The 18,524-nt window shown below is 37.4% G+C and overlaps 1 protein-coding gene across 1 annotated transcript in view; it reads right to left on the bottom strand.

Annotated features, from left to right (window-relative positions):
* Nucleotides 1–6,197, bottom strand: part of TTC29 (tetratricopeptide repeat domain 29) — a 157,890-nt gene extending 151,693 nt beyond the window's left edge. Inside the window, exons 1-2 of the mRNA XM_072863409.1 lie at nucleotides 6,106–6,197; nucleotides 2,179–2,262 (exon numbers count right to left, since the gene is read on the bottom strand). Of these exons, the coding sequence (XP_072719510.1) occupies nucleotides 2,179–2,262; nucleotides 6,106–6,197 (176 nt within the window). The remainder of the gene's footprint in view (nucleotides 1–2,178; nucleotides 2,263–6,105) is intronic.
* Nucleotides 6,198–18,524: the final 12,327 nt, after the last annotated feature.

The following is an 18,524-nucleotide window of genomic DNA, read 5'->3' as shown; positions in this document are numbered from 1 at the left end:
ACCTCCATAGAAATAAACCAGAATACATATGATATTTCAGTTTGATCTTCTAAGAGGCTTTGACAACTTTGAAAAACAGCATATTACAAAACAGTAAGGAAACACCCTACTTCATGTAGGTATTGCAGAACAGATGATAAAATTCTCACTTCATTCTGGATTTCCTTGCTGGTTTCCTTTTCCACAACCTCCAGACTCAGGTTTTGGATATAAAAAGAAAAGTCTTATAGGAGGGGTTTTTTTGTTGTTTGTTTGTAGTTTGGGTTTTTTTAATAGCAGTAAAAGGCTGACCTAATCAAATCAGAGCTGTAAAAGGCACTTTGAAGCCCCAAGGCCCTCCTAAAATAGCAGTGACTTCTTGTGTAATCACAGAGAGAACAATTCTGTCCCTAGCACGGTGTGTGTACTGTGGAAATCCACTGGGGCTAAAGGCTGAAACAGCTCACTGGGAAGGCAAGTCAGTCTGCAACAATTGTCGAGGTGTAATGCTTACAACAGCACTGCATAGCTGGCATGGAACTAGGGTGACAGTAAGTGAATGTATGTATTTCTGTGCTTGCTCCCTGAGGTCTGATACTTCTTCCTCCCTCACAGAGCAACTACGCTACCCTTAATTCAGGGGACAGGACCTCTGTCAACACAGCACTGGCTTGGGAAGGATCTGTTCGTTATGTTGGTCCAGCTCATGCAGAATGTGACCAAGTCACAGACCAATCTTAGTTTCCTTCTCTTTAAGCAGGGAATATTTAAACCAGCTATGACACCTAGCATGATTAGTACAACAGCATGATTAAAGGTAACTGTCCCACATCACCACATCAACCATGTGTACTCACAGAGCAGTATCATGGCACTTCCCACTGCCTCACCTAACTCACTTTCCTGTCACTGTCAGGCTGCTCTCTCCCACAGACTGACCATAACAGAGTCTGTCCTACAGAAACAAAGGAATAAATTGAACTTTGCAAACCCTACGATGACATATTGAGAAGGTCCTGCCCAATCCCATCATTGAATTAATTTTTAGTCCATTATCTTTGAACCTAGTCTTAATTCAAATAAAAGAAGTAGGGTATGAGTTTGCTTTAAACAGATTGCTCTCCTAGATCATCAGACCAGATACGTTACAATCTTTGTACTGACAGTCAGAACACTTACTAGTTTTATCACATCACCATTGTAAAAATAAAGGCAAATTGGAGATGTATCACAGGAAAGGAAAGTGTGTCTGCTGGCTGGGTATTATATGGTACAGTTTTAGGACACTGCTAAAGTTATTACCCCTCAACTCAAATTTGGTAATTTTCTAGATTTTCATTTGAAAGTTTTTAGGGAAGGTTGGCGGGTACATTCTTGGGCTAGGAAGGAGAAAAGAAGCATGTTTTGCAAGAAACTAGCTGGTCGAATTCCTGTCTGATTGATAGAATGTTTCTATGCTGCAAGGGTGATCTTGCAATATTAATTGTTAAGGTGCTTAGAGCCCTTGTATATGCATCTTTTTATTATTTAAATATTGAAATAAATAAATCATCTCACTTAAGCAACCAGCAATTCAGATTTGTTAGAATTCTTTCATTAATTTTGATGGTGCTGAACCCCAGATCTGTTAAAAGACTCCAGAAGAATGAGTCAGTCGTAGTCTCTTGTAACTTCTAAATGTAAATACCTCAGCTGTAAGAAATCAAAAGTTATCTAGATTTCTTTCATTCATTGGGTTTTTAAATAACTAATGGTGTATTAAATGCTTCACCGCAGAAGTCAGCACTTGGGCTTGGCTAAATAATAATTCAATATTACAAGAAGGGGTACGTTGGTATACTAAGCTTCCACCCCAGAGGAGATGTGAAAGAGGCTCAGGAAAAAAAAAACAAGCCAAAAAAAAAAAGCACAATTTCAAATATAATTACTGACACAATCTTAACAATAATGCTACAAATATGATATAATACTTCGGTAAATATACAAATCAGTAAAACCAAGGAGTTAAATGCTTTGATATATTTAAGATCAGGAGAAATGAACCATCATTATTTAATATCAACTTCAATTTTTAAATGCCAAGTTCCACTAAAAAGGGTAGGGCCTAGGGAACTTTAAATTTAAATGATTATGATGACTAGAAACAAAGGAAACAATAAACTTATGGATGTTAAAATGCCTCAAAAAAAGCCAACTTACGCAGCAGCTTCTTGTTTTGACAACCCTTTGATATTCTTCGCCAAATAATCATCTATGCCATCTTTGTCTTTGATCAAATGAATCCTAAATTTAAATGAAAAAAATTAAAAGAAACACTGTGAGGTGCTAACATAGATTTCTGCAGCATGTATAATGTATTAGCATTGCCAAGTAGAGCTAAATACTGAAATATTGACAAAGTAATATATCAGACATTCTATAAACACATACAAATATCTTTTTAATTTTTTGGTCTGTAGCTATTTCAAATCTTTATTTCTGAAAGAAAACAGAGTTGGTATTAGATTTCAAGGACCTGGTTATCTGATATTTCTGTCTAAACTAGAAGAAATTGTGTATTAGCTAAATCAATAATAACTGATTAAGCTATCCGTATTTAAACTGTTTTCTAAACCAGAACCATTACATTTTTGCATTATCAGTATGGAGCAGAGTGGTCCAATCTATTTTATATTTAACTTTTTCAAAATTAAAAAAAAATAAAATCAACAAAAAAAATCCCAAACCCAACTCAAAATGTTTTCCTTAGTGCAATGCAGACTTTTAATACTGCTCTCAGCTTTCCACAGTTTGAGCAGCGTATTGCAAAAGGTGATCCACTAAGGGGGTAATCCAAAGAGCATTAAAATAAACAGCAAATTTCAGGATGCATGGATCTAATTTTAAAATTTGAACTCTACATCATTTCACCTTGCACTTGAGCCATCACCTCTTTGCATCTCCACTCTGATACACAAGAGATGCCTTGAATTTTAAAGGGTAATATGCACTTACTGACCATAAAGTGTATTTAAATAGATTCTGATATCCCAACTGTAGAGGATACTATCTTTATAAAAGTAATGTGAATTTATTTTTATTCTTCTTTAAAAGAGCATAAAGATTGTCTGGTTAATCACTCAAAGATAAAAGAAATTCAACATTAGTGTTCCACATAAATCTATTACTTTCCTCTTTGTCTGTATTGCACTGCTGTCTTTCATTACAGCGATGAGAGTAAATGCTTTTCATAATGTTAGCTAATATAAGCGTCAAGCTCCTTATTGCTCTGAGAATACCAAAGACACTTCATGAAGTTCATTTAAATGAAAACAAAATAGCTAAGCAATGTAGAGATATTTTGACATGTCTGTATTTAAAACAATGCAATAGTGAAAACTTCCGGCACAAATAGGGCATTTAAATTTGTTCCAGAATTTACTACTACTGAGCTGCACCAACAGAGGCTTATGCTTTCAAGCTGCACATAACACATCCATATGAGTTGCTGCTGACCATGCAAAATGTACACCTTATGGATATTGCCATAAAAATTCAGTTATAATCAATATCAAAATTTTCACACCAAAATAGTCACAATTTAGGAAGATACCTATTGTCATTAGGATAATGAAGATAAGGTGATTATTTTATATTTTAAGCTGATGTAAAACATATTTCAAGATACAATAGGTTTATATGAGGTAATAGAAAAATTGAAAAAAAGCATCTCTGGGTAATTAAATATGAAGTATTCTGTAGGCCACACAAAAAACCCTGGCTGACCTTCGTACTTTAAGACTGTAATAATGAGCTTTCTGCACATCAGTAGCACACAGAGAACACACCAGATATGGGGTGGCAGGGGGAGTCCAAACCCTCAAACCAAAACAGTCAACTACAACAAGCAAATTCCCAGGCATCACTATCAGCTTGCTGCAATTTAATCTACACTGCAGTTAAAAATCATCTCAAACTGGAACAAAGGAAAGCCTGATGCCTTCTCATTATCTCCTCAAAGGTATTTTAATAAAAACAATCAGGGGAAAAGCCCTTAGAACCATATACAATTTAAAATGTCACCTGCCTTATAGTCCAGGTATAAATTCTGAGTTCGGATTGGTAACACCCTCTAACTTAAAGACAACTACAGCCAAGGGGAAAAAAACAAAAGCAACAACCTGCACACCAATTACTGTTTACATAAGTTCTGCAATACCCTGTATTGGACTGATGCAACTACAAACAGAGTCATCCATCATAAAGAATTTAAGTTACTAAAAATAATAAATACTTATCTCCTCCTGGCTGTTTTTATCAATGATGTTAATGTAGCAATAGTGCAGAAAAAACAGGCAGATGATGCATAGGAAAAAATACACAGTAGAAAATTCCATCAACTCAAATAATCATTATTTAAAATGGCTTGTTATATGCAATGAGAATTAAAAAAATAAAAGTAATTAATGTGAGGAACTGAGATGGTGACTTGGAATGGACATTGTTTCTTAATAGAGAAATTAGGTGAGGATGGCACTGGCTAAGAGGCAATGTTTCTTTTCTTCCAGAAGTTGTCACTTGTTTTTTCCAAACTGTTTTAGCCTTATTTCTCCAGTGTTTCCATGATGACTCACTATATTTCATAAATAGTTTATAAAAAAGTCTATTTCACCTGTAAATTGGCTCCTATTTAATTTTAAATCGCTCATTTATTAAAGACAAATATATTTTAATCCAATGGACACCTATCCCAGAGTTAACATTTTACACCATGCGTTCCTATAACTATTTCTCTTACCAGTCTACACAGCAAAAAAAATAGCTACTGATTTTTTTTTCTAGAAATAAACTTCATGATAAATACACTTGGCTTTTTAGTCAAAGAACAGAACAAAGTCGCATAAAGGACCAAACTGATTCTCACATAAGTTTCTATCCCCACTGCCTATTCTGTTAACTCAGACTTCAGTTTTCCCAAAATTTCCTATCAAAGAAAATGGCAGAGCTTGTCTTGCTCTAATCACTAGGCATCTACAGCATGGTCTAGACCTTTGCAGAAAACATATGTGTGATTCTGTAAATAGACACAACTTCCATAGGACTGCTGCAGAATGATCTTCTTGAACATGAAACTCCCCATGTAATGGGAAGAAACAAGCCTCCTACCTCTGGGGTGAGTTCTCCAGCAATGTAGTTACTGGAAAAAGTGGTGGCTGCAGAACACGGCTCTAGCCATAGAAGATTAAAAAACAAACAAAAAACAAACAACAAACTAAGACATCACTGCATGTCCTTATTCTATCAATGTGTGAGAGGACACCTATCACTATGAGCCCCTCAGAAAGACTGGGCCCAAGGATACCATGTTTCTAGATCCTTACTGCTTTTAGACATGGACAGGCAGCTGCTGAACTCTGAGATGCCCCAGACCTTTCAGCCAAAGCCTAAGGGGAATGCTAGGACTGGGGGGGAACAACAACAAGAACAACAAAAACGAAGAGGAGGAAGAAGAAAATAACCACAATTCTTTCTGAAACGGAGGCAATTCCAGGAAAAAGAGCATAGTGGGGCAGAGTAGTAACTGAGAGACCAGTACTCACTAAGGGACAGCAAAAATGCATGGATACAAGTAACTAAGAGGAGAAATGAGTGCAACAGAATGGAAAGCCATGTAGGCATGTGCAAGAATAAGATGGCTTGAGAGTATTATGGCACTGTTGTTAACTCTCTCAGTTATTAAGTACAGGATAATGTTTTTCAAGCCAGTTTTATTCATTATATTTTGAGAGACGTGAAACTCTTTTGTGGATGAATTTAAAAAAAAATCTTGTTTTTGTATCCAAATAAGTACTTTTTCAATGACCTACATTTGTATCAATGCTAAATGGAGATAACTTCCTATGGCTCTTAGAAGAGATTTTGAAAAATTAGGATGAAATATCTACCTTAAACAGAACACATTTCCTATTTCATTTTTTTTTTTTTTCCCCCTTTTGATTATGAAAATTTCCTAAGAGAGAATTTCCTTGCCTTTGATTTTTGCAGTTTTAAATACTGCAAAAAAGCAAACGCAATTTGTCACCTCAGCATAGCTGATTGGAGCTATTCACAGTAAAAATGACGCTCTGAAAGAAGAGAGGTACATACCTTGCAAAGTCTAATGAGGGCCAAACAGTCTGCTCTATGAACCTGGCATGCTCCCCTGGGGTTTGTAGGATCTCTTGAGGCAACACATTCATTTTAACTAAAACAAACAAAGAAAACCAACTTTACTTGAAACAATGTCTTCACAGTGATGCAGTTTCTTATCCTTCTTGTGCTGCTTCCCAGTCAACTCTCTTTTATTTCCAGTGCATTATGTGTGAAACTGGACTCTAGTTCCAAACAAATCTTTTCAGGTCTCAGCATTACTTCAGTAGGACATAATGCATAGGGATGGTCATGATCTTACTTTCAATGGTTTTCTCTCTTCCGTTGGAGTGCTTTTGATTTGCACAGGGACAACTGATTCAGGAACCTTACTTGCATGTGATTCCCTGTGTTTCCTCAAGCTATCTAGGTCCAAGTATTAGTAATATTTTAAGTTAATACATAACGTGGAGAAATGATTGAACATGCAGTGTGCAATGCAACAAAAGGCACTGTATTAACGTTCAAAATAATACATAATCATAATAGTAACAATCCTTTGAATAAAAAATGAAAGTAATGCTATACTTACAACACAGGGTTTTACTTACAACAAAAGCCGAAAGCCCCACAGTTATGTAGAATCGTCTAGCTAGTCATTTTGAAATACATAAATGCTAATAGGACTTTTTTGTCATAGTGAGCTACTGTGTTTTTTCCCCAAGTATTCAGTCTACACTTCCTACCATTAAAGTTTCAGCTGCCAGTTCCTTCATTTTGCATGTCTGTGATCTGAGGACGTTAGCAGCAGGAGCACCCTTACTTTTAAATTTGGTTTAATGTAGGTATTGCATGCCCTGCTGGTAGGCCTCAAGGCACAAACTTTTAATAGGGATGGAAAAACAGAATATAATAGGGGGGGAGGGGGGAAGAATTTAGCTATTTGCTACATTTAGTGAAAGGAAATTTATTTTATGGGAAATAGAGATGAATTAACATGATACTGAATGATCAACATCATACTAGCAGATATTTTATATATTAGCCTTTCTGGGATCAAAAGCCATTTCTTTGATGCAATATTTTGCTACAGTTATAGTGAAGTAATTTTTAATTGTGTTACTTAGAATGGCATAACAAAGACAATTATAGGTTGAAAAGATGACAGGATATTTCCCCCAAGTCATTCTTTTAGGGCTTAATACTAATGATAACATTTGTTACAGAAAGAAAAAAATGTTATTTATAAATAAACTAATCTAAAATTGGAGGCACCAGCATTTTACACAAGTGTGTCATGGAAAAAAAATCAATAGAATATAAACATATGGGTAATTCATCACAATAAAAGATTATAGTTCTTACAGAGAATGACAGGTTTGTATCCTGAAGCAATATAGAAAGGAAGGTCTCTTTTTAGGAAGATGCTGTTCAGTGAGAAATAGTAATTAAACGTTGGAACAACAATATTGAAGCCCAGAGAAGATGCAAAGCTTTCTACAAGCCTCTTACTTTTGAGGTATTAGGTGAGAAAAAGCAAACAGACCATGTCTTAATGGCAGCTGTTGAATTTGGCAAGGCAGGAGAGTTGACCATCTGCAGCTATGGGGCAGAAAAAGCAGGAGTAAGGAGTTGAAAGGAGACCCTGAAAGCCCTGGTAGAGCCACTGCAACCATGAAAAGCTATCGATGGGTAGGTGTACTTTGTGGCATGCCACATATCTCAGGCTCCAGGTCGTACCCACATGGGACCTGGCTGGAGCATACAACAGCTTCTTGCTGGCCCACACACTACAGGTTCCCACCCCACAGAAATCAAGTATATGATAAGACAGGCTGGCATGCATGCAGGTCTCCTACTAACATAAGGCACATAGGCAGATGTTTTCCTGAGTCCATTACTGCCTCACAAGGATTAAAACTATTGCCCTGACTGCTATTTCAAACTCAAAGCTTGGGAATGAAAAAAAAAAAAAAGTGTTTCATAATAATGTAATACAGTAATTGTAATCTTTACAGGTAAATTACAACCACAGAGACACATGACAGAAGGTATCAGCAACACGTCCTTCTGAAACACATGTTATTACATTCACATAAATTTTGTTGCTGATCATTTAAAGACTGCTAACCCCTTTACATCTTCCTCCTTTATTATAAAGCCCAAGCCACATCTCATTTACTTAATCAAACACCCACAGAATTCAACGAAAGATGAGGCAGTGCAGTTTGTTTCTACAGAAGTGCTACATTTAATCACACGATCAAGGGAATCTCCCCACAGGCTGGAATCGCTCCAACGTGCATTGAAGCTAAAGGTAAAATGCCAGCTGATTGTAATGGCCTTTCCCCGCACATTTTAGGAAACCTGTTCGCTGCCACCTAGCTCTTCCAACACATTTTCTGAGGCGTGCATAAACCCAACTGGAGGCTGAGGATTTTCCAGAAAGGGAAGCAGCCTAGGAAGTAGGAATGGCTACATCCAGCCACCTCTGCGGACATATTTGCTGCTACTTGGCACCTCATAAAATAAAAGGATGTTACAGTGTGACAGGACAGACTGACAGCCACTCCATTTTATTATGCTGAAAGTGCTGATATGATTGATTAAAAAACACAACAAATTGTTAAAATCTATAGCCAGGATGATAGACATAATTTGTTCCAAGCAACCTGGATGAGGTCACGGCCCCCACCAGCGCTTGGTTTTGCAGCGCTCGACCCATATTCTGAACCTCCTCTGGCCTTGTGGCTCTCCAGCCCTGGCTACGGGAAGACAGCCGCCCTTCGCTGCTTCCTGGCCTTCACCGACCACCAGCCAGGTACACTTTTTTTTTTCCCTTCACCTGTTAACCACCCCCAAACGCTACGTACCCTCAACCCCTGGCTCTGGTACTATCTCAGCCTCTTTAAAAAAAAAAATAAAAAAAAAAAAATTGAACTTTCCAGGGGAACGGACCTCTACTCATGGCGCGGCTGCAGGACGAGGTCTTCTTCACTGGCGTGCCCACCGCACCCGGCGCTTAACGGCTCCGTTACTCCCCCGCCGCCGCCCAAGGCGAGACGGCGGGTGGGCCCCGCGCGGGGTGGGGGGCAGAAGGAGGCCGCCAACGCTGGCGGCGTTCGCGGCCCGGTTCCCCGCACCGGCTCGGCCCCGGTGCCGCCGCCGGCAGCCGGGCCCCTCCGCGGGACGCCCGCGGCCTCGCCATGGCGACGGGGGCGGGCGGCGCTGAGGGCCGGCCTCCCGCCCCGCCGCCTTCCCCGAAGCCGGCGTCGTCAGGGCCTGCCGCCCCCTTGAGGCCGCCCCGGGGTGAGGCACCTCTGCCCTCGGTCTCTGTGAGGCGGGCGGTCGCCCAGGCGTGAGGAAGAAGCCCAGCGACTCCCTTCTGGCAGAGGCTTGCAAGGCCAGGAGAGCCGCCAAGTCCGATTTAGACCATGAAAAATGTGTGGAAGCTGCGAGAAATCAGCACAGCTCGAGGTGTTCAGCGTTAACGGGTCCTCCAGCTAACGGAAAGTGTTTGTGTGCTTTCCTGGAGCTCAAATGAGCTCCAAATGAGCTTATCTCAAATGGGGGCATCTCCCGAAGCTAAGTCAGTTTCCAAAGTTGGCAAGCAAAGGATCAGTGACAATATCGTATCGATACTTAAAGGAAGGTTTGCAGGCAGTCTCTTAGATTATAGATGAACACTTGCAGTGAGCAGGCTTTTTTCTTTCAGGACCTCTGATCTTTTCCGATATCCTTCAGGACTTCTAAGCAATGGAAAAGAGCAAGTAGAAAAGACCAGACTTAATCTCTAAGTAAGTGACATAACATGAAGACTTTTGGTTTGTGGAAAATTTTGTCGCTTTCTGTTGATGAGAGCCTGCTGCTTAATTTACTGTAACAAAGGAACTGTTCTTCTGTGGGACTGATCAGCTAGGGAGTCTGGGAGCTTACAGGAAATGGAAGTAGTGAGAAGGAACCAATGAACTTTTGGTAAGTGCAAATGAAAATGATATGAGAAACCATAATCGGGATGCTAAAGAATACAAAGAGTAGAGATTTTTTTCAGTAGCCTTTTTTTTACTGTTGGAAACTTGACACCAGCAGAAGAGGTCATTTTTTAGCACAGGTTTGACCTAGTTTTTCTTGCTAAAACTGGTTGGAAAACTGGAATGTCAAAATCAATTGTTATAATCTATTTTGGAAGGATCAAGTGGACAGAAAGCACTTCAAAAATGGCATTACCTGTTTCTGAGTTGATAGCAATCGGAAGCAAATGATCTTGAATGTTTATGGGTCAATGTTCTAATGGATAAGTCAGAAGTTGACAGGGTACTTAGCTGATATCAAATCACACTAGAGAACAGCATGACCTATGCCTTACCCACCTACAACATATAGGGAAAACACCGCTGTACTGCAGTGAATTTCACTCTGAGTGACATATGCTGGAGGTCTCATGCTGCCAGTGTTAAAATGTACTTGGAATTTCAAAATATTTTAAATGTCAATTTCCTAACTCAAAAAGTGTTGCATCCAACACAGGGGATTTCTATATTAGACCTCCTCTTGTCAGATGAAAAGGAATTGATCACAGAACTAAAAATTAGCCATAGCTTAGGTATAACTGATAATGATTTGATCACATTTGTTATGTGCAAACAGAATTAAGTCCAAACCAATAATATATATACTTAATGGTTTGAAAGGGGTAATTTTATAAAGGTGAACACTATTATAAGGTAAATCTGTTGGGAGAAATAATTTAATCTGAAATGGGAGAATTATAATTGGAAACTGTTTAAGAATGTTAGCCCAGATACCCACAAAGCCATAATCCCACAACTAAGGAATACATTTGCTGAAAAGCCGGCTGGTTTATAAGGAAAACATCTATGAAACAGAAGAAGGAATGTGGTATCATACATGTACACTGGAAGCTAGGAATTGCAGAAAATTACTGTGGGAAGTAGAAGGTTATAAGGGAAATATACGTATGGTCAACAGAGTTAAAATGAGGAAAATGAAAGTTTTTTTCAAGTATAGAATATAGAAAATGATCTGAATAGTGAGAAGACCCTATTAAGGGATGAAGATGTCAGCTTTAACCACAATTAGTGACAAATTTGGAATGTTAAAATATATACATATTTATTCTGTGCATTTGGGAAGATGGCAGCTGAGGTAGTTATGTTGTATGGTATTGAATAATTGTTTTCTGTTCAAATGATAATGTAGGAGGACAGTTCAACTTCAGTTACTAAAAGAAAACTGGCATTAGAGGGTTTTGAACATGTCAAAAAGTTGTATGCACTATCAATGTTCATATTCAGAAGGTCTTGGAATGCTAAGACATTTACATAGAGAGGGTAAAGCTAGTATTGTTCTAATACTTTACAAGAATAAAGGGGATAATAGTAGTTTATCAATGTGACATTTGTCACAGGCAAAATATGGAATAGCCAATATAAAACTCAGTTAACAAAGAATTTAAAAGAAAACAGATAATTCTAATTAACATGGGCTTCTGCTAAAAATATATATATATATATATATATATATCCTGGCAGAAAAATAGAGCCTGGCAAACAGACTTTGTATTCTTAATGAGGCTGCAGGTTTCACATATTGATGTAATTTAATTAGACTTCAGTAAAGCATTTGACTTATTATCATATGGCTTTTTGGATGAAGCAGTTCAATGACACAATTATTTGTATCCTACACATAAACTTACAAAGAAACCTTGTAAAAACTGAAAAGATAAACCAGCAGATTTAGAATTACTGGTACTATTCTGGAATGATATCTGAAGTACTTCACAAGCAGCCATTTTACACCATGGCTATATCTTCCATGTGAAGCATATATAATTCATTTGACTTGGAAGCAAAGTAAGAATTTTTTTATGGAGATGTGTTCGAAGGATCCTGCATGCCAAGCAATATGTAACTTAGAGAGGACACTCTTTAGCAAAGAATCAAAGGCAGTCTACATCTATATAGTAATATGAAGAGGCAGTAGCCTTTCTGTGGTTAAGGATGAAACCAACTCCTATTACAATGCTGTGTTGTAGCACAAATATAATTGGTCTAGAAATGTTTGGCCTGCAAGTCCTGAAGGGAAAGGGTGTCTGTCCATGGAAAAAAAACATAATTCAATTGCTAACACTTTTTGTTCCTGTCATTGGGGTAGGTCTTCCAATTCTGTAAACAATGATAAAGTCCAAGGAAGGATAATATTTTATAGCAGATCAACTTTGCAAAAACTGTTTGTGTTAAAAATTAATGTGTTTGAGCAAATTAATGTTTGAGCTTGGTGTTCAGATGTTGGCATATTCAAAAATGTAATCTAAAGAGGCAAAAAGTGCAATATATTGATCATTATGAGTAGCCGGTACCCTTAGGAAATGTGTTTGTGCAGCTTTAATGGTTGCGTGAAAAAGGAATTGCTAATATACTGTCTGTGCTTAAATAGGACAATGACAAAAACTTACCAGAACATATCTGGATACTCTTGAATACTGAATACTTGAATACTGCTCATAAAACTCCTTAAGAACCTGTGCACTATTACTTTAACTATATTAAAAAAAAAAAAAAGAAAAAATAAGTTTTTTTGGCTTCTGCCTAGCTATTCATCTTTGGTCCCTGGTAGTTTTGATTTTCCTATTACCTGTTAACCTGTCTACTGCAGAAAAAAAACCAAAATTGAAGTGTCCCCACTCCTCCACTCTAGAAGAGGGGAAGGAGAGAGAGACACTTGGTGAAAACTAAAGTGATCATGGAGAAAAATATGAAAAAAAAAGGAGAAAAGCTCGAAGTTTCAAAAATACAAAACCAGGGAACTGGAGGGGGGCAACACTAAGCATGCTAGCAGGCAGCAATCAATGTAGAAAGATATACAAAGTACACAGAAAGTACAAAAACTAGTGCTGGCTGCATGTGGAGACATGACAGGCTGATGGAACAGAAATAATCTCTGAAGTTGCCAGGATTTCTTTAGCCGAACTTCCTCCCCCACCAGGCCCAGGGCCAGAGTCAAAAGGAGGTGAATGAGAAGATTCTGCAACTCTTTGAGACCTTGGATGGCATACTAAGCTAGGTACTGATTTGGCACGAACTTTAACCAAAAGTTGACTGTGGCACTACTGTTGTTTTTCATACTAAGTGAAATACACAAACACTAAGAAAACCAGAGAATTTCTGGAGACAGATGCTGTAAGGTTTTGCAGTCAATACTTCTAACCTCAATTTTCAATGTTTTGTGTGAACTTTCTTTAAAGCCAAATAACAGGAAACCTGTCATCTCTCAAAAAGGATTATCTTTCCATAAATGATTCATTTTTCCTATGCATCTTTTCCTTATACATGTGAGAGGTGAACAGCTTTTCTACCTTTCTTATGTTCCGACGTTTGTTAAATGTGTAACTTGCTGTTCTAAGTAGTTAATGTAGGCCAAGTACCACCAGAAATTTTCTCTTACACACGCACGAGACACTTCCCTAGATACATTACAATATTTTTATTTCACATCAGGCTCTTCAAAACCATATTTAGGTACCTTACTTGTAATCACTCTGTATGTGATACCCCTCTGGTTTCTTTAGAGATGAGCATGAGGATTTCGTGGACCAAGCTGCTAGTATGGAGCCCAGTTCTGCCATGTGTTGATCAGCTGCTTTGTTGGCAGGTGCTGGTGACGCTAAAAAACTTGCTGGTCAGGTACCAGCATGAAGCTAGCACTTGAAGAAGCAAATGGGGTAAATACAGAGCCCTCACAAATAGGGGTCCTGGTACAGGGTAGTAATTAGCCAAGGAAGGCTGTGCCAGGCAAGAGTTGGTACTGCTCTTTTTGACAGCAATAAAGTATTACTGAATATAAAAGTTACTTTTCCTACAATAGCCATCTCTTTTAATTTCAGAGACCATTGGAATACACAACTAAATTGGAGGATTTGCCTCTGATTTTTTCTTTATGGCAAATACATATTTAGATCTGAATAAGAAGTATCATACTGACTAAAGATTTCTACTGTTTTTCTAATGCGGCACTTGCATCCTGTTTACCCAACCTCAGCAACGTCTCTACATCATGTATCTCCTTTTTTAGCTTTCTCTTTGAGTGATGAGATGGAGACAGCAGTGTTGATGCAGATCAAACAAACTTACAGTGTAAAAATTACTATAAGGATCTCTAGTCTTGCTATTCATTATATACATATTATGCATCGATATACTACTTGATTGTCAACTTCCATTGCTGGCATAATAGGCTCAGGAAAGAGCCAAATATTTGACAGAGAATGCAAGTCTCCAAAATCTTTACTTCACGGTTCTTGTCATGTTTCATCTTGCTGTAGCTTGCAGCTGGTATTTAGATGGAAGTGTTCCACAGTAGCACTAGAGCAAAAGGATTAGATACCATGAGCTTTTGTTTTATCAGGATTTCCATTTCTCTTTGCTTATGTCAGTTCAAACACTGTAATGGGAAACTAAGCAAAATAGGACTGTGTTAACAGTACTGTAATGTGCTGGTGAGCATTTATTTAGATAAGTTGTTCCATTCACTTCAAATGAAACCACCCATACGACTAAAAACTTGCTAACATAAGTAGCAACCCTTCCCAGTTTAGCTCTAAACAAATAGGTCTAAGGGCTGATATAGTTAAAAGGAGGATAAATATAATTATGGTTTACTAAAACAAGCTATGATTATTTCAGTAACAGTCTAGTCTGAGTGTTTATGAAAGTATGGAATGTGCCTTGGTAGAAATAGGTACTAGGGAAGAGGATATGCCACAAAATATGAGAAAAGTACAAAAGTACAAAAAAAAAATTACTCTTGTACTTTTTATGAAAGTAGCATTTCCTCAGACATTGAAATAAGGGCTACAATGGGCAAAAAATTCTCCTCTTCAGGCCTTATTGTTCTGCATGCCTAGAAATTTGAGTTTTGCGTTGTTAAAAAAGAGGGTGGAAACATTCATTTGTAGTCCTGGAAGTTCCAGTGATACTGCACTTCAATTTTATGGCTATTACAAATGATAACTGGGTTTATGGTAACCTAACACATCTCAGAAGTGTCTAAATCAGTATTTCTGAGAGACATGTATAGGATAAACAAAGGTGGCATTGTACAAGGGTTTTATTAGCATTTGCCTGAGATCACCTAATAAACTTATTCATGAATGATGGAGTTGCAAGTAATACTGCTTTCCAAAACTCATGCTGTTAAGTCTTCTACATCATGCCATTGTAGGCCCTATATTCTACATGCATTACAGAGAAAACTGCCCCAGCATGCACTTTATATGTTTACTCCTGCTCCCTTTCCCACTCCCTCTTTTTACGATAAACTGCAATTTATCCCATTAATATCTCCTCCTGGTTCTGTGGTAATGTTTACTTCTTTCAGGTATTAGTACTTGTAGATTTATAGGTATGCATCAGATAGATAGATTTTCACCTACTGAAACATTTGTAACATTATCAACTTATTAATCTTGCCTTCTTTTGAAAGCTGTCTAGAATGATTTATATAAAAAGTTAATCAAACTACATCACTGACTCGGCTCATCAGTACAACTTTTTCATCACCATAACAATATCTATATGACATCTAGCTTATCATCATGAATTATGGGGGAAAGCATAAACAATCCATTAAGAAATTAAAGGCCCACAAAGGTGCAGTTTGATAAAGGATAAAAAAAACCCACGGGGTATGTATAATAAGATCTCTCTCCCCTGAACAGTGATTGTTATCTTTGTTTCATGAGCGTCAAAGACCTGGAGCTTCTCAGTGCCTCAGGCAAGTGAGTTTGAAGGTCTTCTCCATGACTGAATGGAAAATAGTAATCAGAATTAGGTTAAGACTGTTTATCCTATAGAGCATTTAAAAAAAAAATGTTTTATGTGTAAAACTGATATTAGTAACTGATAGAAACAGCCGCTGTAATCACATTTAGAAAACTTTACTGTGTTTTGTGTATTCAGTGTGTCATTGTTTATTCTGGTATACGTTGGGACAAGCTTTGTTTCATGGAGAACTGAGCTAAATAGCTCTAATACATTAATTTGTATAGTCTTCATTCTGTAATAAATGGAAGCCTGTGTAAAAGAACAGTGACTTACAGATAAAGATGTCTTTACAACCCCAAGAGAAATAAGTTGTTCTTAAATAACTTTTCATTTCCTGAGACAAAATATACAGCCAATATCCTTACTGTACTGTAATTAATTATGCCTTTCTTTATACTAATAGAAGACAGTAGTATTTACAGTCTTTCTGATTCCTCTGAGTGAATTTCATGATTCTGTATGCGTTATGACTTGTGGCTGAACGAGAATCTAACTAAATCAAAGGAGGTGCAATCAAAATGAATGACTTAAGTGATGACAATAGAATTATCCTGTACAGTTCTCTTCCTTGTCTGATAGATTATGCTTAAATTGGTGAAAAAATCATTTGAGATAATCAGAAAGACTGCCAGCGAAAGGTGCTTGTATTAAGTTGCACTGAAGGATAATATTTTTCCCCCGTAAGCTGAAACTCTGAAGTTTTGCACTTGGTCCCTGAAGTTTTGCACTTGGTCCCTGTTTATTCTTAATTGCTATTCAACTCTTCTTCCACTGGTCACAACCGTTGATTGCCTCTCTTCTTAAACACTGATACAGACAAGTAACTACATATTATTTAAGATCCCATTTCATGATGGAGCCTAGCCCTGAGACCTTTGTGCACTACTGCAGTGTAAACGATAAATAACAAGATGTTAACTATGTAGAACAGATGTCTTTTGAGGTCAGGAGGTCTGAAATTCTTCTACCTGACTTCCAGAACATTGTCAGTGACAGCCAGCATTGCCTTTGGCCTGTTCTCTGTTGGCCTGTGATTTATATACTGTATTCAGGTGGGACAGTACCCAGCGGAGGCTCACCTACATTTTCAATGCTTACCTGCTGAGGTTTATAACTTAAAGTAGCAGGAGTGAAAAAGGCATGGAAAGGCCATGCCTAGGAAAATAACGTGCTATTGTTACATTGTCCTAAGACAACATTTAGTGTATCATGCCAGAGATCAAATCCTTTGAGTTCAGTAGGTCTGGTGATTAATGGATGTTTTTGCTCCACTGTGTAAACTCTTTTGTATCCATAAGGCTTAGAAGTGTTGCTCTTTTATAGGTATGGTAGATGTTTAAATTGAACTTTGGAAACTTTGGGGATAAAAAGCACTTTGTAGGCATACACTTCCACATTAAGTACTTCTAGGTACTTACCTCTGGACTGAACTTAAAATTATGCATTGTGATAAAAACATTGCATTATATTAATGTAATTTTGTCTTAGTGTCCTTACCAAGTTATTTTGTGGAAGTTGCTGATACATTAGATTGTTGTTATCAACCAGCCACAGAACTGATACCGAAATTCTAATGGAGGCCATTTTAACATTCCCTATCATCAGTGACATGAATATAGGCTTCATTTATTAATTGTAGCTGATTAGCCACAAGGCAAACATTTAATTAAACCTTGAGAGACAATAACATTGCACATAAATTATCCATTTAAGAGCACATAGGTCTTTATATTTCATTAAAAATTGTTTAACCAATAACCACACATCTTAAGCTCAATCTGTATTTGCACAGATTTGAAGTCAGAAAATCCCCTAGTGCATTGGTGTTTTTTTCAGACATATATTTCTTGATGCATTTTGATTTGTATTTACTTACCACTTGTTCATGCTGCTTTCCCGATTAGTGAGACTGCCACTCAAATCATGGATTAACAATTGACTAAAAAAGTCCTACCAAATGATTTACTTTTAAAATTATTTCAAAATAGTCTAAAAGGTACGTTAGGTGCTCATGGGATTCAGAAAAGCAAAAATCAAAACAAATACAATGTTATATTGCTATATATTGAAGGCTTTTGCTTTGAATTATTTTTGTCCCTATGCAGCTATTTTCTGTTCTTCTAGTACTGAGATTTTTTTTCCTACAAGAATACTTGCTTATTGTTTTATATGTTTTTCTGAACACTGGCATTATATTAAATGCATGTTTGAGTATGAAATTCAGATGCAAGCAGCAAGATGACTGCTTAACAAAATACTATATGAGTCATAATACCTGATTTTCCCTAAAAGCCCGCAGACTTTTCATGACTTTGAACAGACCATTACCTGCTCTGTGAAGTAACTTTAAGAAGTGGGAACACCCTTAAAACACTCATGTTCAGCCCTAAGCTTTGTGGGCAGGTCATTTTTCTTCAGCATATGTTTTCTACCCACTACATTTTCTGAATAATGTAGACTGAGGCAAAGACATATGAAAAGTAGGTGAGGAAAAAAAATTACCTGATAAAAAGAAAGATGGTTTTGATAATGTAGTGCACTGATTCTTATTTCATATGATATTAAGACTAACAGCCCAACCTCAAAGTTATA

Source organism: Ciconia boyciana, chromosome 5 (assembly GCF_034638445.1).
Source record: "Ciconia boyciana chromosome 5, ASM3463844v1, whole genome shotgun sequence".
In the NCBI taxonomy this organism is placed as follows: domain Eukaryota; kingdom Metazoa; phylum Chordata; class Aves; order Ciconiiformes; family Ciconiidae; genus Ciconia; species Ciconia boyciana.
This window is presented reverse-complemented; position numbering and strand designations above follow the sequence as displayed.